The sequence below is a fragment of the Chinchilla lanigera genome, unplaced genomic scaffold (assembly GCF_000276665.1).
Source record: "Chinchilla lanigera isolate Chin_1 unplaced genomic scaffold, ChiLan1.0 scaffold00030, whole genome shotgun sequence".
Taxonomy (NCBI): Eukaryota; Metazoa; Chordata; class Mammalia; order Rodentia; family Chinchillidae; genus Chinchilla; species Chinchilla lanigera.
The window spans coordinates 16,016,527-16,043,052 of record NW_004955431.1 but is presented as its reverse complement, the minus strand read 5'-3'; the positions used below and the strand labels follow the sequence as shown (position 1 = coordinate 16,043,052).

Below are 26,526 nucleotides of genomic sequence, written 5' to 3'. Positions count from 1 at the left end.
CCACTATTAGTTTGACAAATATATCTGCATTATTTAAAGAAGGGGGACAAAGAGAAAATATATAATTCATTGGTTAATATAAGTGATCACCTTAGAGGAGACAGGAATCTTTTAAGAACATTTTTAAGCATACTATTTATAGATCATGCAAAAGTCGGAATTAGGAGATGATCTAATTACATATCAGCTGCCTAATAAAATTACTGCACTGATTATAGTACTTAATGTAAACATAGGTAACAAACTTAATTTTAAATATTTACTTTCACTCTTGTATTCAATTAGAAAAAAATTTTCTGAAAAGGCTAGATTCATTGTTTCAGTATTAATAATATTTTCTCATCAAGTCTTTAAAAAGTTCTTCTCATTTGTTCTTTGCATAAAACTATAAGCAGCCAGTACAGCTAACTTGTGGAGCTGTTCCCATAGTTGTCCTGTTTTGATACACCTAACTACTTCCTCCTTGCTAACTACAAACACTAGACACTGCTGTAAACAATACTAAAGGTGAAGGAAGTAGAATAGAATCTAGCATGCTTTCTGTTTTCTTGAGTGCGGATGCTTTTTTTTCTACTGACACGAGACAGCACCTAGAACAGAGGTTTCTGCCTTTAATGTATATAAAAATCACCTGTGAGTAAAACTGGGATTTTAAAATGAATGCCTCAGAGGCTGCAGGTGTGCCTGAACGGCAAAGTGAAACCCTGTTTAAAAACAAAAAAGAACGACAAAAAACCTAAGAAAGATAAAAATGACTATGTAGCAGAGGTGATCCTCATGTCTGCCATCTAAGAAACAAACTCTGGGAAGCACTGAGCTAGAAGGTGTCAACCACCAAAGCCTCAGCTGACCCTCTTTTTCCTCTCCTGTCACTAAAGCTGCCAACCACACCTTCTTTCAGTGGACTGAAATCCCATGGGTTTAGAAAGCTGTCCGTCAAAAGAGAGACCTGAACACCAGAAATTTAAACCTAAAACTTAGTGACCCCCAAACTTTCAGAAATGGCAGAGAAACTGGGGACAGTGGCACTCGCCTGCAGTCTCAACTACTTGAGAAACTGAGGCAAAAGGGCTAGTTAAGCTGAGGAGTTCAAGGCCAGCCTGGGTGACACAGAGAGACTTTGTGAAAGCAACAAAAGAAAGAGAGAAAAAGGAAAAGAGAGGAAGAGATAGCGGGCAGTGTCCAAGCCTTCTATTTCAGGCGTTCATACGATGACCGAAGCTCTCCTTAGCCGTAACCCCCACTACTCTAGTCACCTGCTGCTCGAACATCTCTGTGACAAGGATCTCAGAGTCCGCACAGCGGGCCGTTCTTTCTTTAGAGAGCTCAACATTTTCGCATATTCTTTCTTATATTGAATTTAAAAAATTGTTTGCTTTTGAGTTTTAGTTACTGGTCTAAGTCTAATTTTCCCAGGGTTAGTCTCTGTCCACAACAGCCATTCAAATATCTGAAGACAGCTGCCATCACTATGTGCTACCTTCTTTTACATGGATATTTAAGAACACCAGGGAACTGAAAACACAAATAGTTGAATATTATTTTTGAAGCCCGATCAAATACCCAGCTGGAATGATCAACATGAACAGGCCTGCCTGTGCTTCTATATTCTCTAAATCACTAAGGCCAGAGGTGGCTTACTGTGTTTCTGGAAAGACTGACAGTAACAGACCATCAATAATGACATAAGTTAACCTGGTATATTCTAAAACATATTCCAAAACTCTACTGGTAAAAATTTAAAATTTAATGGGAATGAGTCAAAAGATTTTGATTTAATACAAACACTGTATCTTTAATATGGTATGGGAACACTGGGGCCATCATGTAAAGATAATTAAGGAATAGAGTTGATGGAAAATGGCTCCCATAGGACAAAATGAAGAAAGGGATGGCAATGTTAAGATTCACTCATGTAGTGAGATTAAATTCAATCAACATTTACCAATTTCAACTCAGGATCTTGAAACCACAGAAAATTTAGAAAAAAAGATTAACACATGGCCCCCTCCTTAACAACCGTATAATACAGCCAGAGAGCTAACACGTAATTTGTACATTAAGACTGGTCCACCTAACCAAATAAAAATAATGGACATAGCTAGAGAGGAAAAAAGCTCTAATTTTTTTTTTTGACAGAACCTCACTGTATAGACCTGGCTGGCCTTGGACTCACTATGTAGCCCAGCCAAACCTCCTACTTCAGCCTCCTGAATGCTGCGGTTAAAGGCATGCGCCACCAAGCCTGGCTATAGGAAATAGCCCGAGTTAGGTCAGTTATAACAACACTATCACTAGAACTGGGTTATGTACGAGATTATACCATGAAATGTCCTACCAACTTGACATTGTCAAAATCATTTTATTCATCTGTTCTAGCCCTCTGGCATAGTAGATTTTATCTTTTGTCCTACGTAATACTCAAAAGGTCTTCATAAGACATTTTATCTTATTTCCCCTGTATCTCTAAATCAGTTTTAGAACAGAAGAAGAGTTCAATAAATATATGTTGAATGAATAAAGTATTTCCTTAAAGTATTCCTTAAAGGAAAAACCGACAAACATTTCACTACCAGATGTAGAGAGTGAAGTCTGACTATACAGAAACAAAGATATATTAAGTGATCATTTAATTTGCCTACAAATTTCCAATTATCTGGGTTTTTTTGTTTGTTTTTTTTGTTTTTCTTCCAGTACCAGGAATCGACCTCACGACTTTGCACTTGCCAGGCAAGCTTTGTGCCACTAAGCTAAATCCCCAGCCCCTCCAATTATCTGAATATATTTAAAAGGCATACACTAAAAGCAAAACCAACCCTAAGTACGGTAGAAAATGTACCCCATAAGAGGGCACTGTTGAGCTACATTACCCCAATCACATATAAAGAACAACAGCTAATAATTGAAGTGTTCGCTATGTGCCAAGCACTAAGTACTCTGAATATATAAACTAATTTACTCCTCCCAACTTATGAGGTTAAGCATTAGCTACTGTAATCCCCATTACTGATGAGGAAACCGGGACACAGATATTTTGTTAAGTCACTTGCCTGAGGTTCCCCATCAGTAAGTGATGGAGGTAGGATGCAACTTGCAGTTTGGGTCCAAAATCTGTCCTTGCAATCACTACCACACTCATGGCAGTTGCTTACCTTTATTCTTGCATGATTAGTAATCAGTTGGAGTCAAACTGAAAACATCTCTTCATGTATTTAAAAACCAATTATCATAAACCTTTCCTACTTTGTAGATCCAATTTTAACTTAAAATACATCTAAATTACCCAGGAGTAATAAAATTGTATCTGCAGGAATGGACTCCTATTATATTCAGAGTTTATTTCATAAAAAGCACTAATATTAATTTTAATGAAATGCAAAATGTAAAGGGGTATGCACACCAAAAAAGGGCAGAATTCAAAGTTAAATTTACTAGGATTTTTACAAGCAAACTACAAATGAATAATAATGCAATCATGACACAAACATTAAATCCCATTACAAATTTGACTATTACCTCCTAATGTCACATTTCCATGTAGAAATCGTCCTTGATAAATAAGTCGTAGAATATTTGGACTGCTCACCTGCTCTTCTTCCCAGTCTGAAAAGAATTCATGGAACTGATTAGGTGCATTTCAATACATAATTGAGGCCCTACTGCACTGTTTACAAATTTGAACCCAAATCAGTTGTAGGACACTGTCACGGTTCATGCATTCACTACAGCCTTTCTTTTTGACTCCTGTCATTAAGTACCAAGTGATGCAAAAAAGACTAGCTTTTGTGCCAAATTATAGGCCTACAGTTTAAACAACTAAGACAAATGAGTTGGAAAAAATCTAATCCTCATAAAGAGATATACCGTTTGAAAATTAGTTTCAATTACCAGTAATTAGCAGCCAATATTTACACCTGTTAATTAAAATGTATATGCAAAGGCTAGAAACAAGTTGAACAAAGATTTTTAAAAAGACAATGTATTAGACAATGGTGATATGTTATCTTTTTTAGGTCAATTGGCAGGCAATATAGAAGATAAACTTTATATCACCTTATCCATGATGAATGTCCCGGAGAAAAATAACACATATTAGAGGGTATTATACAAGTGAAAGCTAGGAACCTATACAAAAAAAAACCAGAGACAATCTGACAACAGCTTTACTATTAGTATCAACAAGTATTTACACCTGCTGAACTTACACGATAAATACAGACCTAAGTATATTTAAATTTAAATATTTTAAAGTATATAAAATATAAATAATTTCTGTAGTGTCTAAATTTGCTGAGTAGATTTGGCAACCTGAGGAAAGAGTAGGCATTAAAACTTTTTTTGTGCAAGTAACATCCAACTGACACAGTCAGCTCTCAATACTGACATATGACTGCTCACTTTGGATAATTCCTAATGGCAAAGACATATACTGTACTTGATTCTCACCTTTATTTACCATTAATCAAGAATTACCCTAATTTCAATAACAGAATGAAATAATTAAGAAAATAAAAGTATTTCTTAAGTTGTACTATAGCTCAAATAAAATTTTTGAAAGGGGTTACCTTTACCTTCCATTTCCTTTTCTACAGTATGTCAGAAGCTATCTTCAAGGCTCTACCCCCCAAAAAACCATGAAAGTCATCTTTTGTATTACACCTAGCACAAAAATACTCAGGTGTTTAAAAATGCTTTTCAGACTGATCATTATCCATCCTGCCTGTCTATAAAGAAACACCCAGTAGTGTTAGAGCCCCAAGCTTTCTGCGATTCCTTTTCAGCCGTGACTTTTAGTTTCAGTTCCTCCCTCATTTAGGAACTAGCTTTTCGTTACCAACTGAAAAAAAAAAAAAAAGCTAGTAGGTCAAAGTATGTGCCTAAATTATTATTTCTCCAACTCAGGCCTATGAAGTTCTCTTACGGTCTGAAAGGCCTGTTTGAGAACTCTCAAGCTGTTTTCATTTTGATGATTTGGAAGTGATCGCCAGATGATTAAAATAACCACTTGATTATCAATGGTAGACTTGGGGCTTTAGTGCCCACGTATGCACCATGTTTATGACTATGCCAAGCAGTCAGTGCTTCTTTAACTGACAAGAGATCAATGAAAAAAGAACAGGAGGTGACGCAGTAAAGAAATGATACACTCTCTCTTAAGAGAAGCTGGCCGACAATGGTGCAGTGCATGAAGACAGACTGTGGTGAGTGCAGACAACTGGGTCACCATGCACCATGCAGGAACACAGGCATTCATGATGCAAGTGTACCGTGGCTCTAGCAAAAATGCACCACCTAGCACATCAGTACTGTTAATGTGAACACTACCAGTTTGACAGTTACATTTGTATTTTCTTTATAGATCCATTTTAGTTTTATGGTTTTTATGAGTTAACAAGGATGAATAATTTTAATTGGACTTTATGTTTCTACATTTTAAAATGCACATCATAATAAAGTACTAAGGGGTCTACCTCTAAAAATGGTTCCCTATGTTGAGAAACACTGATTTAATTGATTCATTCTGTATACACTGTGTTCTTTGTTGAAACAAGTCCTGTCCTTTAAAATTCAAATTGGTTCAGCTAATAAAATTGCATGAAATCAGCTGAAACAGTCTCCTCCTTATTATGGATGTCACAAGGAGGCACAGTAAAAGGGTCACAATGACACCTGAGGAAGTTCACAGGAAAGGGAGGTAAGACAAGAGTTTTATTAGGTAGAAAAAAGAGAAAGGAAGGATTAGCTAACATACTCTCCAAAACTGCTGGTTATAGGTACTGGCTGGGTCTTTCTTGACCTTGTTAAGGAACATATGAAGTGGCATGAAGTAAAACTTACCTTTACTTCAGACTTAATTTTAAGCTGGCTATGTATACAGTAGACCAAAGAAACTATCACAATATGTTAAAGACAGTTCTTTTTTTCTTTCCTTTTTGTTTGGTAAAAATAAGTTTAATGATATGAAAGTGTTACGTGCGTTAACTACTTTTCCTTTTTAAAAACCATTTTTTGCTTACACTAACAATTCTAAGGAAGAACAATGACTTCGCATACTGAAGGAACTTCTTTACTCTTTTAGAATGAGAAAGCTGAAGGGCAAAATCTAAGAAAGGATAGTGATCCCCTTAAGGCCAAGCATTATACTCTCAGTTATTTTTGGTTTTTCATTTTATAGGCTTTTAACTTTTTCAGATTATTTTTGTGAAACAAGGTAAGGCACAGAGAATTAACACTGTTCATCCTTCAGAGAAAAATACCACTCACCCATTGGCCAATTGTCATACACATGCTTGGCGATGTCAGAAGCAGAATCATTAGGAGAAAACAGGAACTCCTTTGTTTTTCCACTCACCAAGATGAGGCGCAAATTTATCTGAAAGACAAGGATTCTCTTAATGTAAATCCTGAAAGTTTTAAACACGGAAATAGCTTACACAGGCTTTCATTTTAGTAAGAATCTAAATTATTATAATTATTGCCATACTGTGGTTATTTACTCCAAGTCAATCAAGCTTAAAAAAAAGCAACAATTGGGCATGATTTTAGTTCCTATCATTTAAGCGTGTCTCTCCTCTTCATTACCAATATATTTTTTCTTATTAAAAATACTAGAAAATCTTTTAAGATGTTAGAGTCTACAATGAATAAACCGCTACATACCACAGTACCATCAAGGCACTGATGTAACTGCTGTATCTTGTTTGTTTTTGGTGGTACTGGGAATCAAACAACCTCACGCTTGCCAGGCAGGCACTGTGCCACTGAGCTATATCCCCAGCCCCATTTGTTTTGAGACAGGGTCTTGCTATATAGTTCTGGCTGGATTTGAACTCATTCTATAGCCAAGGCTGGCCTCAAATTTGCGGCAACCCTCCTCCCTCAGCCTTTCAAGTGCTGGGTTTACAGGCGTGCGCCACCACATCTGATGAGATACTGATACGCTTAATGACAAGCACAGCTGATGCCAGTCCTTGCATCTCGCCCCTAGTTGAAGCCCTAACTCCCGAAGTGATTATATATATGTGAAGACAGGGTCTTCAAGAAGTAACTGAAGTTAAATGAGGTCCTCAGGGAGAGGCTCTAATCAGTAGGATTGTGGTCTTCTAAGAAGGGAAAGAGGAAGAACACTTGTGTACTCACTGGCCTCTCGCCTACCTCCCCACCCCAGAGGAGGAAGTCCTCACCAGAACCTGACCACACTGGGATCCCAATCTTGGGCTTTCAGCTTCTGGAACTGTGAGAAAAAAACTTGTTGGTGAAGCCACCCAGGCTATGACACTGTTATGGCAACCTGAGCAGCAAAATACTCTCAAGAAAGAAAAATATAAAGTAAGAAGTGCGAGGCTACCTTCAGGAAAGGAAACAGGTTTTTATAAGATAGAAACTATAAGCCAAATTACTTGGCTCTGAACACATTACATTTATTCACTGCTGTGCAATACAGAACATTCAAGGATTGCTAAACAAATTATTTACTGATAGGGCTCAAAAAAGGTGTAAAGCAAGACTAAATTTACATTTTTTTATAGTAAACATTAAATTTGTCTATTTTGTTTTCTGCCACTTATTTGTTTTTTGTTTTTTTTTCTGGTACTGGGAATCAAACTCAGGACCTTGTGCTTGCCAGACAACTGCCACTTGATTTAAGTAATCAGCATTCTTTTCTACCAAGGTCTCAAAATTTTACTATTTTAAAACTGACATACAAGCCTGGCATGGTAGTATACCCCTGCAGTCCCAAAACTCTGGGTGGCTGAAGCTGATGGATCACAAGTTCGAGCCTGGCCCGAACAACTTATTGCGACTCTGTCTCAATGTGAAAAAATAACTAAATAAAAATGAAACGGCTGGGGATGTGGCTCAGTGGCAGAGAACTTGTGTAAGGTGCTGAGCTCAACCCCAGCACTATAAAGAAAGAAGAACAGACTGACACATATCCAGATCACCAATTAATAATAATCTTTCATATTTCAAAACTCCATAATCTAAGAGTTTATCTAGATACTGAGAACACTAATTTGTTCTTTAATGTTTATAGGGGGGCAAGAACTTTTGGTCTGACACAGATCCTACTAATCTTTCCTTACATGGGCCTGCTTCATACAATTCACAGCAGTTTGAAGGTGGCTCATGGCTACAAAATGAGAACAAAAAGCAGAGTGAGATTTTAATTTCTTTTCTTTTTGGGGCGAGAGGGAAGTTACTGGGAATCAAACTCATGGCCTCGTGTTTGCCAGGCAGGCGCTTGCACCACTGAGCTATAACCCGGCCCAGAGTGAGATTTTAAAATTGTCAATCCTGAGGGAACCTAAGAATCTCATTGGGTGGAGAAGGGAAGAGTATGACAATCCTAAATCTAAGAATGTATCAAGTCTTACAGTTCGAAGTATCTAAACCAGTTCAAGGCTGCTTCAGGAAAGAAACTTACAACAAAAAATAGCAGTAGTAATGCCAAACATCAGGCTGCTGAGTAAAGTAACCCACTGCCTGAAAACACTTCCAGTGCCCAGCTCAGTGTCTGGCACAGAGCTGCTTAACGAATATTTGCTGACTAACACCTGAGTGTTTCCAACAGTACTAAAACACAAGTAAGTGGAAATGCACCTGTAGCAAAAATTCAAACCCAGGTTTCGGCATTCCAGGAACAATATTTATTGAAAGAAAAGTGCAGCATGTGGAATTACAGTAAATAACTTCTTGGTAGTACTGTGAGTGAGTGTAGGTAATTCAAATGGGTGAGCACTTTATTCTTTTTACATCTTTAATATCAGCACTTAATTTAAATACAATCAGCCGGGCGTGGTGGCACACGTCTATAATCCCAGCATTCAGGAGGCTGAGGCAGGAGGATTGCTGTAAATTCAAGGCCAACCTGGACTATATAGTTAGTTCAGGGGCAGTCTAAACTATACAGCAAGACCCTGCCTCAAAAATCCAAAGAAATATATAAATGAATAAATACTACATACATACATACATTCACTTAGTAAGGCCCTGGAAAATTAGAATTAATTTTGATCTGTTATATTAACATATACATTGGGTCTAGTTTTCAAATAGAGATAAAGATGGGCTATTTACATGAAGGATTCATAGACCAGTCTTGACTTGGTTCTGTGCTTCTCTCTAGGAAACAATCTTGTACTAAGACTAGAAACATGACCAATATAGTCAAGTATACTTTGTGACTGTAACACCAATGGAAGAAAACACTGAATTCCCGTGATAACCTTTTCTATAATTTTCCTTTCCCATAACCTTTCTTTCAGAAGAAATCTTTGTTTTGTTTTTTTGCAGTACTGGGGATTGAACTCAGGAACTTGCGCTTGCCAGGCAGGTGCTTATGCCACTGAGCTATATCCCCAGCCCTTTTCAGAAGAAATCTTAAAAGGAATCACCCAGACAAACCCCTGCATAAACATGCTGGTCAGCAGTTAACTGTCCCTAATAAGAAGCTTTTGGGCTTATTCAAGGTAAATAGTGTCAGTTATGGCTCCCTCCCTAAATGTATGGCAACTTCCATAAATGTGAGCCAGTTATCTTTAAAATCTCATGCACTTTCTATTGAAGTATTCATTAATGGAAGACCTTTTCACTTCTCTGAAGACAAGCTAATTGTAGTACTCTGGGAGCCTAAGGAAGGAGGATCAAAGTTAAAGCCCAACCTAGGCAACTGAGTGAGAACCTGTTTTAAAAAAACAAATTTTTAAAGGGGCTCCGTGTGAAGGCTCTGGGTTTAGTTGGGGGGGCGGGCAGCAGGAGGAAGGGAGGAACAAGGAGGGGAGAGGGAGGGGGGGGGAGAGAGAACATGCAAGCTATGTTTATTACTCTGCCTGGCCCATACCTGCATTCTAGAGTTGTGGGAAAAGGTTTAGAGGCTTTAGTACCTACCTACCTCATCACTCTGCAAATTCCTTACTACAGTCTCCCTGCTCCTGCTTCTGCAATGTCATCTTGACTATTCTTGCCCTCCCTCCACTCTAACCACACGTATTCATCCAGTTCCTCCCAACTGCCAAGTTCTTATCACAGATTGTTCCTTTCGCCTGAAGTGCTCTGTACTCACAAAGCCAACTTAGGGTACTTTAGTTTACAATCCTGTGCATTAGTCCACTGAATAGGACTAAATTGCTTATATATACTTGGAAGGGAAAGGCATAAATATACCTCCATAAATCTAACCATACTGGATAGAATTATGTAGCTAAATTTTTGGAACAAGAGTCAGAAAAGAATTTCAAAACAGAAACTGGAAAAACCAAGAAAGTGTTTTATGTCCCACTAAAATGGGGCAGCAATCATATCTGTTTGTTCATTTACTGGTTTTCTGACACAGGGTTTCACTGTGTAGTTTTACCTGGCCTTGAACACACTATGTAAGCAACACTGGCTTCAAACTCATAGCAATCCTCCTGCCTTAACCTCCCAAGTACTAGGATTACAGGTGGGAGCCACCATTCCCAGTTTTTTTTTAGTAAACATTTATTTATTTAGTAATCATATTTTTGTTGTTGTTGTTGTTGGTAGTGCCGGGAATCAAACTCGGGACCTCGAGCTTGCCAGGCAGGCACTTGTACCGCTAAGCTATATCCCCAGCCCCTAGTAATCATATTTGTGAAGAAGTTTTATACATGGCATCTATGAAAAGACTTCACTTGAATTCTTTTTAAAATACGTTTTATCAATGCATGTTAATTTTTACAAAATATTGGGTTCCAATGTGGTATTTTCACATATGCCATAACGTATTTTGATCATATCCATCCCCTTTACCTTCCCTTCCTCTTGTCTAATAAAAGTCTCCCTTCTAATTTCATCTTTTTAAAAAAGACTTCACATCTTAGGGAAAATATGAAATACTTGTCTTTCTGAGTATGCCTTACTTTGCTCAACAAGAAAATTCATCTGAATTCTTATCAGCGGATTTTCTTATATTCAATGGACTAAAGATAGTTGTAAACTAAATTACACTGAGTTGTTAAATGGATTAAAAACTATGAGGTCTTTTACTACATTTCTGTAGCAACAAATGGGATGCAGATCCTAATGCACTGGGTATTACATCTTTAGGTGCGGAACTCAGTGGAACACCTTATTTTTAATGCAGAAACATTTCACCACATTAAGTGGTAGATAAAAGAAAGCTCTAAAGTTTCTAAAGCTTCCAAGTAAACTTTTACATCTCAATTATGTGGAATGTGAGTTTCAAAACTACATTCCACAGCAATATTTAATACTTTCTGAATTATACAAACCATTCAACTATTTATTAATTTTAAAAAATTGACCAAAATTGAACAAGGACTTGTTGGGTTACAAAAGTAATGAATAACAGGATTATACTACCTGCTTCCTATGCAGATTGATTTTTTTTCGCATCAGAGGAGAAACAAAACTTTATTTTTGTAAGTACATTTTAGAATCAAAGCATGTAGTTCAACATTTATGAATATTTTGTGTTTACTACAGTGTCTAATTAGTTATTATTACAAAGTATCATCATCATAGCCATGATGCTTAGTAACTCACACACCACCACAATATACTAGTCTTTAAGTAATTCATAATATATATTTACTTAAAAATAACTTTGGGGAACTTTGATAAAATTTAAATTCCACTCAATGATTGATAATATATATTCTTGGTGATTCTTTTTCTTCTTGGTGTTGGGAATCAAACTCGGGATCATGCGTTTGCCAGGCAGGTGCTTGTACTGCTGAGCTACATCTCTAGCCCATTCTTGACAAATCTTGCAAATTATTCTTAAAATTTTTTCCCAAATCCTACAAACTTACTTATAAAATGTGGTTCTGATATGGCATTGCATCACTTTTAAACCTTCCCACATGATATCCCTTCTTTAAGATCTGAATATTGGATACGAACCAGCTGCTTTAATCTGATTTCAACAGGCAATGGCAGCAGCCTATTTGCTACACACACTGTTAACTAAGTAACAAATTTGAACAAACCAAAGCACTTGCTCTGGGACACTGACTTATATGTAGGGAAACTTTTGTTCTGAAGAGCATTTTTAGGTCTCCTGGCTCACTAAGGTTAAGAACAACTGTTTATTCAATATAACTGCTCCTGTCAACCAGGCAGTAAAGATACTAAAGACAGGAAAAATAGAGGCAGAAAGGCAAAGCAATAAGGAGGACACTGCGGAAGATGGAGAATATCTTTTTTTCTCCTGTGCTTGTCACCAGCTAGGGTCTGAGGAGATCCCCAAAGATGACACTGGGAGCCTCAACTCAGGCACTTGAGTAAGCGCTTCACTTAGGTTAAAAAAATTTTTTCAGGATGCTTCATTGTGAGGTCCAGGCAGATTTATTAGGCAGTCAGAAAGACAACAGGAAAAACACTGGAGGAGAAACACTCTGATGCAGGGGTTCAGACTGGCCAGCTGTTATGGATTAGCAGAGGTGGCCTGGAGTATTCAGCTGATACTGCAGCAGAACATAATGAATGAATGCATTTGGTAAGACACTACTAGGCTATAAAAAATACAAAAATGATAAAAACACAGCTGCTAACTCCCCAGTACTTTGGATTTGCTATAAGGTACTCAATTCCTCAGGAGGTAGTGCAGCATGAATAGGTGGCTGAAATTCAAGTTGGTTTACTGTTGTTCAAAATTGTTGGGCATGATGTATTGACATGAAGACATTTTACTTACGGTATCATTATATCTTTTAAAAAATGTTGATAGCTGTACCTATACTGTAAGGCTTACTGTCAAAGGATGTCAAAGCGACTTTCTCCCCTTAGTATAACTGTGTATTAAATATTTCTATCAGCATTATATAAAAGAGAATATACCCCAAAATAATCTTTAAGTATTATGCTAAGGTTCATATAAAATGGACATCCTAGAAACACACAAATGAATAAAATATCTTGCTCATACGCTTTTAAGAAAACAGAAGAAATGGTGTAGATTTGATGCTGTGATTAGGAAAAAAATTTTTAATGTGTGCTTTTAGCTTATGAAAACTAGTGGTTCTCAGAGATACTGTGACAGATGACTGTTAAAAGTTAATCCTCTTCCAGGATTAACACCATGAGATTAGCATTTATAAAAGGACATATTATTTAGAACTGTAACAATTTTGTTATTCACACATAAATGTTCAGTAAGAACCAAGTTATTCTCATCAGTTACACTTTATACCTGAAGTGGAATAATGAAAATTCACTGCCTTTATTTCCTCATCACTAACTCTCTCTTTGACTCCCTATAAACCAGTGCCTACTGAAGCCACACTACTGAAGCACACTCTTAAAGGACACTTATGATCATCTAATAAAATCATCAAAAAACACTTCTCCTTTCTTATTTTCCCCAGTCTCTCTGCAACATTCCATATATTTAACTCTTTCCTTCTTGAAAATCTTTCCTTATTACGTTTCTCTAATTACCAAAGCCTGTGTTCTGGAACACAAGCCTCTGTAAGGGATTAAGAGTTCAGTGCACAGATAAATCTGTGAAACACAACTTCATATATTCCCTTGAAGAGATTTGCCACATGTATTTCATGTGTTAAAAGGCCAAAAAACAGTGAACATATTTGTTTAACTTCTGTTTAACATACTGCAGTACTTAGCTACAGAACCAACTTTTCCTTCCTATATTACCTGTTACCATCTCACAAAGCCTCGTGTTTAGTAAAACATACTTTGGGATGACTATTCAGCTTCTTTGATCTTTTTCAGTTGCCCCCAGCCCCTAGTAATACAAACAAATACTAGTTTTTTCAGTGTTCCCTGATGTGATATACTCCACCCCCTCCCCACACCCCATACTCTATCATTGAAACATCTCTGTCCACTCCCTCGGCTTTACCACCACTTGTTTGGAACGTGCAACATGCATAAACAGCAATCTAACCAATGATGGACAGTCCCATAAGATTACAATGGAGTTGGAAAAATCCCTCCACCTAATGATGTCACAGCCATCATAACATGCAGCATAGCACAGTAGCACATCATTCACATTGTGGTGACACTGGCGTAAACAAAACGTAAGCTGCCAGTCGTACACAAGTATAGCCTATATTTATGTACAGTATGTAATACTGGACAATCTTAAATGACTGTGTTCTGGTTTATGCATTTAATATACATGATTTTATTATTTGAGTGTACTCCTACTTATTAAAAAAAGGTTTACTGTAAACAGCATACTGTGTTCCACAGGCAGCACACTCATGCATACTGTGCTAACCACATCTCTCAACTGCATCATTTTCTCTTTTGCTTTACTTTCCTGCTGTTTTATTGTGGCCTTAGCAGCAATGCGCTGTACTATATAGTACATATGTCCTAGGACTATGACTGTTACATATACACCTAGGTGTACAATTATGTGTAAATATATTCTGTGATGTTCACATGTGATGAAACTGCCTAACAGCATACTTCTTAGAACCTATCCCCATCAAGTGACACATGCTAACTGGGTATACTGCTGCCCCTTGTTGTAGTCAGGTCTGTAAGGGAATAGATTTAATACAGGACACATAATTTATAGGATTATTTTATAATATTCACCCAAAAAGCCAAATGCAGAAGAGTGCAAGAGATTTGTCCATGCACTAGAGACCCAAAGAATCCAGTTGAGGGCCTGGGTCCCATGGCAGTATCACGGAGAAGTCCAATTGGAGGACTACAGCCTATGGCAACGTTCTCCAGGAGTCCTGATGGAGGCCAAGAGTCCATGACAATGTCTCATGCAAGTCTGTATCAAGATCCACACTGGGAAGACCTGCTGTCAATCTCTCACCTCAATTCATCTTGCACCCTGCCAGATACTCTCAAAAGTTTAAAATGTGTATTCTAGAGAACTAACATTTAGTAATCATGTAAAGTACAAGGCATCATACAACCCTAGCAGGTAATAGCTATCACTGCTATTTCATTGATAACAGTAAACTAGGACAATGTAACTCTCAAGATCATACTGCTCACAATCTAAACTCTTCGGGTTAATTACTTCTACTTCCCTACCCAAATTTCTACTTCTGCCAAACTGATATTCATTATAGATCCTCTCCTAGCAAAAATTGCCAGAATGACTTCTGAATTGCTGCTGCTCCGTTTTAAGGCCACTTTTCCTTGGCCTGTGTGACCAATCAGACCTTTATACTACTACTTCCTTCCTCAGAATTGCCACCTAATTGTTGGTACAGTCAATCACTGATAACCTTACGTAATTCTTGCTTGGGACAATTTTCATTTGTATCTGTCATGTCACTATTATTATGAATACTATCTGCTTTTGCTTTACCCTTACCCTAGGCTTAAATTTAGAAATGCATTATAAGGTTTTCCTATAAATACAACATGAATTATTGTATGTAGCAAGATACAGTTTATGCATCTTAAGTCTCCAATTAAATTGTGAGTCCCTCAATGTAGAAAAATCAATCTTAAAACTTCCTTCTCTTAGCAACAAGCATGATTCATTATGTGCACGGGCACAGAACAATTTTGGTGATGAGGTGCTTTTGGCGATGTTTTATTTCTCAACTAAATCTTATTAGATCAAACAAGAAAAAAGAATATTTTAAATTAATTCATACAGTGAATTCCAATCACAGCACCTGAAAAAGATATTTACTATATTGAAGGAATGAAAACTATACCAGAGTATCCTAGACTACAGCCAATATTCCTAAAGTAGTTCAGTAAAGTACATGTAACAGGATACTTTATGTATAACCACCAACAAAAGAAAAAATATTTTCTAACATTTTTAGTGTTAGGTAGTCAGGCAAATAATGGACTATTTTCCACACAATCATGCAATAATCGTGGAACACAAGCTCTGAAACAGACCAGTGAATATAAAGCACAGTTGCCCTAAAGAGGGAAAAAGAAAACAGTTTAAAATCATCCCATTCTTTACAATATGTTTGTCAGTCAAGTCATTATTCAAAGTGATAGCAAGCTCTCCAGTTTAAGAATAATACATTCTGTCTGCCTATGAAGAAAACGATTGTTTATACTGCCTGTGCTTCGCAGTCCTATTCAGTTGCACAGACAATTTGCATCAACCTGTGACTAGTGATACTGTCACTTAGTAGTGACCCAGATAGCTATGACCTCATGTGCTCTTGAGATTCTCACTTATAAATTAACGTCTCTGGAACATCACAAATTATTCCTTGACTACAATGATGTTATATTATTATTTATTAAATTTTAATATATGAATAGTTATCAATTTTCTTAGGATTGGTATAACAAATTATTCAGCATGACAGCAATGCATAACAAGCAACAAACAAATGAAAGTGATAAATGCATTGTTACTAAATATTAAATATAATTATCAGTAAAACATAGCGTAAAATTTTGCATCCATGCATACTTTCTAAGCTAAGAATGATAATTAGCACAATTGTTAAGTGCTTGTCACTGGAGGCAAATGGTTCAGACTATTACTTTTTTTATTTTAAAGATAAAAATGTTCATAAATTATTGTTGTTACAGAATATAAATCTAGCAGCATCAACACATACATGGTATTGTAATACAGAAACCTAAACCAAACAGCAAGAGATGGTTTCAAAATGAAGAAATAAAAAGAGATGAGTCCATTAGATTATCTTTTATTTGTAGGAGTCTGAAACTTCTATAATGAAAACTAAAGAGAAAGAAATTAAGAGAGAAAGATTTTCCAAGTAAGAGACAGGAAAATTTTTGGCACAAGGACCAGGGAATGAAGTGTGGATTATTTGCTAGCTCTGTAATTTGCAGACAACTGAGCTGAACAATTCTGGATACTGTGACACTTCATGTGTGAACAGGACTGTGAAAAAAGCAGTTTTGATTTTGGCCAAGGTGGAAGTGCATAGGCCAGTTGGAAATTTCCTCCCAAATGGAACTGCAGTAGACATGATGCTGTGATTACACTGTGTGAGCCCTCAAATGACGTATCTCTTTTTCTTTTGGCCCATGCTCCAGGTAATCAAATCTCTCTTTAAAATGTTATGTAACTCCTTGTGAATCAGAGACTGGCACTCTTGAAATTGCACTTCTTATAAGTAAATAACTTGCCCAAGATTGCTCCAATTCAATCGGTCCAAGAACCAGTTAAACTAAAATGCCAAGGTCTACAGAAAGTCAAAACCTCCAATTATATGTAAATCAGTATTTAGGATCATTTTTAAAAAGTAAGTGCCAATTGTACCTACAGGTATTTTTCAAAGATGAAATAATTTAAAAGTCTTTATTCATTTATTTATTTTGGGGGAGTAGTGTTGGGGATTGAACCCAGGGCCATGAGCATGCTAGAGTTTTTCTACTGAGCTATACAACCTCAGCACCCAAAGTTTTTATGCTTTTAAAACATGAGTGCTGCTGTTCTGCTCTTATGAGAGGGCCAAAAAAGAACAGAAGATAAACAATCCACAAGAGGTGTGGCAGAGCTGGACTAACAGAAATAATTAGATGGTAAAAATGAAGCCATTACCAAAAACCTGAAGAGGCAAGTTCTTTTTTGGACAGCCTCTGGAGTTGCTTTTGTGCCAGAAGGAGTTTTTGTGCACTATCTATAGAGGATTACTCCAATTTTAGTTTTTTAAGTTACAATTTAATTTATGAAAGTTACAAATTCAACGTTATTATACTGCACTAGTTTTCAAAGTTAGTATGTTTTTGTTCAACTTACAAGTCTGTCAGATACCAGTAACTTTTAATTAGTTGGCCACTGTGTCAGTGAGTTCTGCATTCCTGACCTGAACCACCTGTGGATCAAAAAAAAATTCAGGAAAACACCTGCATCTGCACTGAACACGTAAGATATTTTTCCCTTGTCATTATCTCCTCAGACAACACAGTATCACAACTATTTACAGTGTGTACACTGTACTAGGTATTTAAGTAACCCAGAGAGAAGGTGAAATATACAGGAGGATGCGGTAAATTATAGGCATTACTATGCCATTTTATACAAAGGATTCATCACCAGATTGGTATCCACAGGGGGTCCTGGAACAATCTCCCCCACCCTACATCCATAAGGACAACTGTACTTAGATTTTAGACTACAATTTATTATTATTATTATATTATATTACAATTCAATTTGTAATTGCATAGATTCTTTTCCCTTTCAGAAATTTCAACTATCTCATGGCAAATCTTCCGAACTACCTAATAATTCTTCTAAATGCAATAAACTAAATTTATTAAAATGGTGAGCCTTTAATTCTCATAAACATCACAAACTTTAAATATACTTATAAGCCCTTTCCCTAAAGATCACAAGCAAAATCAAGACTCAATTATACATATTTATTTTAATTTCATGAAAAAATAAAACAAAATTTGATAACAAAATGAGAGTAATAATAGTTAATTCACTGTCTATCATTATCTTCAAAGCAGTCACTCAGAGTATATGACATAAACCAAAAACATTCTTACAAAGAAATAGGTAATAACACTTCTTTTCAACAAACTAAGATAAACTAGTAGTATAAATGAAACAAATTAGCATATATATTGAATTATTTTTAAACAACTGAATACGTAATTTGGGGAAGTATTTGAACTTTTCCCTACTTCCTATTTATTTCTCTTCTATTTTCCTCTTTGTGTGTATTTGTATTGTGTTTCTCATATAAGAAACCAAGACATATCTGAGCTTGTGTGTCTGACTTATTTCACTTAACATGTTCAAGTCCATCAACAGATAAATAAGGAAAATATGGTATTTGTGCAAAATGGAATACTACAATCCCATAAAGAAAAAGTTGAGTAATTCATAGATAAGTCAATGACATATTTTAAATTGAAGTACTTGTACCATCATCAGAAAGCACATGAAGGGATGCTCAGTATCATTTATTTGAATTTTTGGCAAGTAAATGATTAGATTTGGTATTTATTGGCAATGCTGATTAGATTTGGTATATATATATATTGAGTTTTAAGATGTGCATCTTCCCATTAACTACACAAGAACTTTGAACTTCCCAGAACATGCACTTTTTCACTATTTGATTATTTTCTATGATAAGATGATAAACGATTTCATCTTGGCTCTCTCATAACAAGCTGTGAATTCTGACCACAGCAGGTAAGGTCATTCCACTAAAAAGGATTATCTGCAGATTCTTTTAACTGTTATTCCTCAAAAGCTTCATACTCTAAATAAAGAGAAATTACATAAAGACTTTGGAGAAAATTTCTCAAGTGTTGGGTATATAAAGAGAACATTATTAAATGTCTACTCTTTAGCCAACAGCATGTCACTCACAGTGCCATGGGATAGGTAACGTACTTATTGTTTAAAAATAATTAGTAGAAATGCTTTATGAAAAAGCAGCCATATCAAACATGCTGTGAAGAAAATATAGATGGAGGGTCAGCAGTAGTGGGGATTGAACGCATGACTTTCACACTGAGCTACATCTTCAGCCCTTTTAAATGTTATTATTAAACTTTTTATTTGTATATGTTTGAGTTCATGTAGCTTACAATCATCTCGGGCAATGGTTATGTGCACATATTTGGCGTGTTTCTATCTTTTGTTAAATTCACTTCCCCTTCCCTCCTCCTCTGGTTCCTCTATTCCATTTTTCATTCTTGTTGGTATTATTTATCTTAGCTCATGTTATAGCAGATAATGTTTATGTTAATTTGGGTTATTAGGTTCCTGTACATGGCCTATCTTTCTTCTTATTTCTCCTTTCCACAGTCCTTGTTCCTTTGGTCCACCTCCCCATTGCAAGAGATCCACCCTCTTGTCCACTTCTATCCTTTACCGTTTTGTTTGTACTTTGCCTCACTCAAATGAGAGATAGTAAATGGTATTTAAGCTTGTGTCTGGTTTATTTCACTCAACACTTTATTTTCCAGGTGTTTCTATTTTCCTACAAATGTCTTAAATTTGTCATTCTTTAGAGCCAAGTAGTAGTCCATTATATACAGATACATTTTCTTTATCCAATCATATGTTGATAGGGATACAGGCTGTTTCCAGGATTTGCCTATTAAGAATTGTGCTGCGATACACACTGTTATGCATATATTGCTACAGTATGATGACTTAAGCTCTTTGGGGAAGATAACTAGCAGGGGGATAGCAGGGTCGTATGGAATTTCCAGTCACGAGCACAGGCTTCGCAGGTACAGTGAAATGTAGTCTGAAGAATATTCACAGAATCTTAGAAATAAAGGAATACTTCTATATGATATCTTCATTTTAATGTGGTTACCTAGTGAATCCTCTAATTCTTCTTAAAGCTTCCCAATACATTCATTTTCATGGCTAGGGCAGTACTGGAAAGAGAATATTTCTAATTCCACACTGGCATTCCCCCATATATTTCCACAGCCTCAACATTTTTCAAATGTAGAATTTAACTGTTATTATATGTATTACCCACACACATTACTACCTTTTATAACATTTTCAAAAAAGAAAATAAATATGAACATTTAAATCTAAAATCCTTAAACTGTGCATTAGTCTTGGATTATGTGAGGAGTAATCAGCTTGAAAGAAAATGGTTGCCCTTGATTTGTCCTTTTCTTAACCTTGTCTGATTACTTCCCACCTTGTATGTATTTATTTGTCATACCTTTGGCCTATAAATCCTTTGAGTATTAATTGAACATGTATGTAAATTAAATCTCAACTAGACTGTAAATTCCTCAAGGGCAGAATCACAATGCCTTCAATTCCTTCTGTCATTGTTTCATTTTACATATTTTCTCCGCCATTAGCCAGTTTTTCATGGTGGATGTTTGTGTTAGCAGATTAAATATCCTTAATGAAGACACGGTACAGGTCCTAAACTAGCTGATCATCCTCCCTAAAGTGCGTCAATAAAATCATCAGGGGGCCATTAGAGAGAAAGACAAAAAGCCATGACTACCACAGACAGTCTCTTAACAACCTGCAACCATGATGGAGCGGTAACTCTGAAAGACGGCATAGTGAACAGGCTTAGTAGCAGTTCTTACTCCAAGACACAAGGTTTTCTCAATGTCTGCAATCACTCTACAAATTTCTCATAGTAGTTAAAATATTACTTTGATAAATTTAAGTGTGACTGAAGTAGGCTGAAGCATATATAATTAGAAAATATTGGAAGACAAAAACTTCTAAGTGGTCTTACTTGCCACAGCAAAGCTATTACATAAAGCAGATGTGACTTGTTTCTCAGATAAGGGAAATTTGCAAAGAAACTCCCAAATTTTAAGACACTTGTAAGTGCTCATCAAGATTTAGCATTCTAGTAACTGTTGACAAACTTGATATTATTGTTGGTGATAATACTAGAAGAAACATTTACTGCTGCTTACTATGTGTCAGTAACATGCTAACTATAATTATACAAGGTAGATACTGCTATCTGTATTTTTCCATGTGGAGAAAATTAGGCTTAACTGCGGTTAACCATCTTGCCAAAATGGAAGACTTAATACAGTTATATTTGTGAGCCCAAGATATAGACTAAGATAGGGTTTCTCAATCTCAGAATGACTAATGTTTTTGATGGAACAGTCCCTGCGGGGGTTATTTTGTGTATTATAAGTGTTTAGAACCCCTCTTCCCTACCAGGTAGATGAATCAATGACATGCCACCCCACCAGCAATAAAAACGTATCTCCAGATATTTCCAAATGTCTCCTAGGGAGCAAAATCACCTTGATAAAGTTCAATGGGCTAAGCTCTCTAATTTGTTGAACCATAAATACCATGTCCTTGGAGAAACCTGGGAGAGCAGAATAGTTTCACAGTTTAAACTACTCACAAAATATGGCATTTCCAATCATTTGAAAATATGATTGATGATATTATACAGTCAAGTGAAAATGTTTTCAGGATGCCCTAACTCAATAAATCATGTTGTCATACACTATTTTCTTTGCTTCTATATACAAAGACTATAAAATTATAATGTGTAACACAAAACTTTTTACATGCATGAGCGTGGTTTTTTAAAGTAGTCTCTCTGGACAAGGCATACTCAACTGTGGAGAGGTGGAGAGAATTAAATCTTATATTTTGGAAGTATTTTCATATCCAGTTTAGTACTACCTGCCTCATCTGTTCATTATCTCTTTGTTGCACTGTGTTCATAATCAAACCATGCCTTATTACTTTATAAATCATATATGGATTTTTCTTTTAGACCAAAACCAGTATTATGCAGGTCTTTAAAATCACCATTTTATTTTAGATTTTATTTTGAATAATTTTAGCCCATTTTCAAAATGTATCCAAATCTCAAAGGACAAAACTGTAAACACCAAAAAAATAAAAAGTCCAAAACATGGAAGCATTTTATGCAGTGGCAGAATCAGTGGATTGAAAATTAAATTTTCTAAGCTTACCAGGGAAAGGAGGGTAGGAATGACTATATTAATATCCAGAGGCTTCAGTTCATTTTAAAATATAACTGCTGAAAAGTTTTTCCTTTTCATGTTTATATTTATTATATGTTTACTTTTGCAGATACTCTAGTTAATTCAAATCAAGAAATCACTGAATTTCACATATAATTCACAATATACTAGTTCCGAAATACTAGACATCATCCTCTAAGGAATACATGACAAACAATACCAACAAAGTAGTAAGAATGATGCCTTTAAATTTCAGATTTTGTTTCCCTTTCTAAACCTTTAATCCTTGGTGAATGGATTAGTACGTTCTGATGGCCAACAGGCAGATAGATTGCAGAAGAAAATGAACTTAGAGTAAATCCTTTCAGAAATAACTTACTGAGATCATTAGCTGTAAAAAATGTCTCCTCTCTAGATTACATTTTTAGAAATTGTTTCGACCTAAATAATTCAAGCGTTTTCTTGTAAAATCCTAACAATGAAAAAGAACACATGAAAGGGCCTATTATATCCAAAAACCAGAAGAAAATACATGTATATGTGCATGTGTGCACACATCAAACCAATTTGCTAAAATATAAAAATCACAGAATATGCGAAAATGTAGATTTAAAAAGTCAAGCTGACCTCTGATATGACTGTAGTGGCAGTCTGCCAAACTGTCAGAGCAATATCACTCTAAATGACACGCATGTATTCAAATAAATGATGCTGTTCCAATGAGCACACTGAGAGGCCTAGGAAAAAATCCAAATACCAAATTCTGGGCAGATACCAAAGACTCACTAACAAAAGAGAAAAACTATCTTACATTTTTGGCATTAAAAAAAGAAATTTCTTCTAGTTTTTTTCATTAGTGTCTAATTCAAGTGAACAACTTCTGAGCAAGCTGTTAAGGTTAAGATTCAGCAAGCCTGAATCTACTGGCCAAATGTAGCCTGAACTCCAATCAAAGAAGCTAGTCAATATGGAAATTTCAATTTAAATGGATGGGTAAAGGGTGTGTATTTAAGTAGATGATTCTTAAAATTTGAACATAAAAATTCAATAACTAATTTATTATGGAGTTATTCACTATTGTTTTGTGGAGTTATTGTATGTGAAAAACCACATCTTTATTTTTTTTTATTTTTCATAAATGAAAAGTTCAGTATTCTATCACACTCACCTTGTTCTAAAGAGGGCAATGCTAAAACTGGAATTTTTATTAAAAATTAAATTTGGAGGGCTATGAGTATAGCTGAGTAAGTTTGCCTAGCATGTGTAAGGTCAATTTTTCTATCTCCAACACACACACACACACACAATCATAGTGTTTAATTCTTCAAAAAGAAAGCCAATAAACAGCTATAGATATCAAATACTTCTAAAAGCAAATGTTAATTAAAAATTATAAAAGAAATATGTAGAGATAAGCATTGTAGCTGTGGTAAAGTGCTTGCCTTGTACATACAAGGCCCTGGGTTCAATCCCTAGTACTACAAAAAAACCCAGAACAATACAACAAAAAAGGGAGGGAGGAAGTGGGGTAAGGAGAGAGAGAGTGGGGAAAAGGGAAGGGAAGGCAAAAACGAATGAAGAAAGGAAAGAGAGTATTCTACAATGAAAGGATAAGCCTACATAAAAGAGAAAATACACATTCTGTGAAGAGGAAACTGAGTTGAATGGCTTTTATTTTGATGTTTTAAAATTGTATTTATATCATAAATAAAGGATAGGAGAAAGAGGAAAACATCCACAGAGACAAAGACTTAGAAGAAAAGACGACACAAGCGCTACAACCATACAGTTGTCACATTAAGGAATGTACACAGACTAATCTCTTACTTCTCAGGACATACCAGGGACCACTGAGAGGCATATAGAAAAATAAATTATCAGAGTTGGAAATAAAATAGGCTGGTTTATAAAGAAATGATTTTCCCATCCCAATAAGTACGTTGGCAGACAGCCAGAAAACTATTTGTTTCATGTATACTGGATCAGACTCAGGACAATCTGTAAGACCTTTCCAACTCAGAAATTTTTATTTGTTAAGTGCTTACTAACATGCCAGACACTATGCAAAGTATCTCTTTTTTTATGCAAAGTATCTTATATATTTTTATTATGATAATGAGTCTAACTGTGATTTCAAAGAAAGTTTAATATCTTGAGAAAGTGATCATTTCATAATACTAATTTTAAAATGTAAAATATAACTGTATTCATAGCATGACAGAAAAATAAGGAATATGTAAAATATTAAGAACTACCATATCTGGATGATAGGATAATAATTTCAAATTTCTACCTTATCCTTTTCTAACTTTCCCCAAATTTCTATAATAAACATGATTTGTTTTCAATTCATAAAGAGTTTATGATACAGAGAGCTTATAATGTGTTCAATCACCCCACAATACAATAATATAACCCTTTATAACATGTGGTCTCACATATACATACACATATATATACAACATGGTATACATAACTCTGTACTTCAGCATCAGAACTTGAAAAAGCCAGCTATTACACAGCAAAAATGCCACCTGATTCAGAAACACAGGGCCATTTAATGAAGCTACACCAACTATTAAAAAGAAAACTCTACATAAAGAAACTATTTGAAATCCTTGGGTATCTCCACGTAGAAAAATGCCTTTACACCACCAATATTCCCTTCACTTTGAAAAACATGGTTACATATCCTATATATAAAACTTTTCATAAGAAATAGTTTTCCCTTTATTCTTTACTATATAGCACCTGGAGGAGCTAGTATGAACTTCACTGCTGTTGTATGTTCAGAATATTTGTCTTCCCACATTTTTAACGGTATGAATGGTTGAAACAAACATCACAACATTAAAGAAGTTGAGATGGCAGAGCACAACTTTAAGGATTCATTATGTAGGGTGCCCATGCAATTATCCAAAATAAAATTGTACACCTGCTTGATTTAAAAATGAATTCTTAACCAATTCTATTATTTAAAACTACTGTGGATTTCTAGTGTCATTAGAAATCCCATTCTAGAGTAAACAAGTGTGTATCCAAAGTAGCATCTTATATTCTACATCAGCAAATTACATACAGGTCATCCAACTAGATAAAATTGTGCCATGGAGAAGAAAAGTTTTTTTACTCAGCTAGTGGTAGTTGTTTTCTCTTGTATGAAAACTGACTGACTTACTAACCTTTACGTTAGGCTACTTTAGAAAATAATTTTTAAAAATCTAATGCTAGGCAAGAAAACAGGGCTTATCTCTCTAAATCCTACTGATTTATAGTGGATGAAGAAAAAACAACTTTATTGCCTTTCATGGTAAGGATTGCTTGACTCATCAGCTTGTGCACCAATGGGACAGTTTTTAGGCCTTATAATAATTACTTTCTTTTTTCCCTGTAATGTGGGGCTATATTTCCAAACTAATTTAATATATTCTAAATCATACAGAATGATATATTCTGTATCATATAGAATTATCATTCAAGATAGAATGATTTTATCAATGATTCTAATGTGTAATGTTTTTTAAAATGATCAAGTCACAAAGGAGAAGCAATGATACCAAAGAGGAAGTGGTCAGAATTTGAATTTAGGTATTTGGACCTGAAAGCTAACAATACTTTCATTTTTTTACAGAGACCAACTACCGTTAAGAAAATATGGGTACCACAAACTTCATGTAATGTTAACATCTGTAGAATTCATTTTCTATAAAGTAAGGCCTACTTCTGGCTCCTCTGGGTATAGAAGATAGATTAAACTGAAGTCGGAAGCACTGAATTCTCTAACTTCTGACTTTTACAATAAGCAGCTATAAAACTTTTGATAAGTCATTTCACTGCTGAGGGCCCAATTCCCTTGCCCATAAAATGAAGAAGTGGACAAGAATGGGGATTGCTAGCTCAGTTCCCTTATTGCTCCTGAGTTCTGTGATTCTCCTACTCACACTTCAATTCTCATTATCCTTATTCCCTTGTTTGCTATTTTCCATCATTACTACTGGCTTCAATCACAATTCTACATCTAGTTTGTTCTACTGAGTCTATCAATTTTTAAGGCTTTTTAAATTTGGTAGCTATTTTCACTTAGTAATTGCTTTCATTGCTGCTCAATTAAGTATGAATTACTCTAATAATTATAAACATAGTATCTAG

At 35.5% G+C, this 26,526-nt stretch overlaps 1 protein-coding gene across 1 annotated transcript in view; it reads right to left on the bottom strand.

The window, feature by feature from the left end:
- The window catches only part of Ubl3 (ubiquitin-like 3), a gene marked incomplete in the record, with an annotated part of 55,089 nt that overhangs the window by 3,595 nt on the left and 24,968 nt on the right, over positions 1-26,526 (bottom strand). The window contains 2 exon segments of the mRNA XM_013515870.1: positions 3,517-3,603; positions 6,265-6,373. Of these exon segments, the coding sequence (XP_013371324.1) occupies positions 3,517-3,603; positions 6,265-6,373 (196 nt within the window).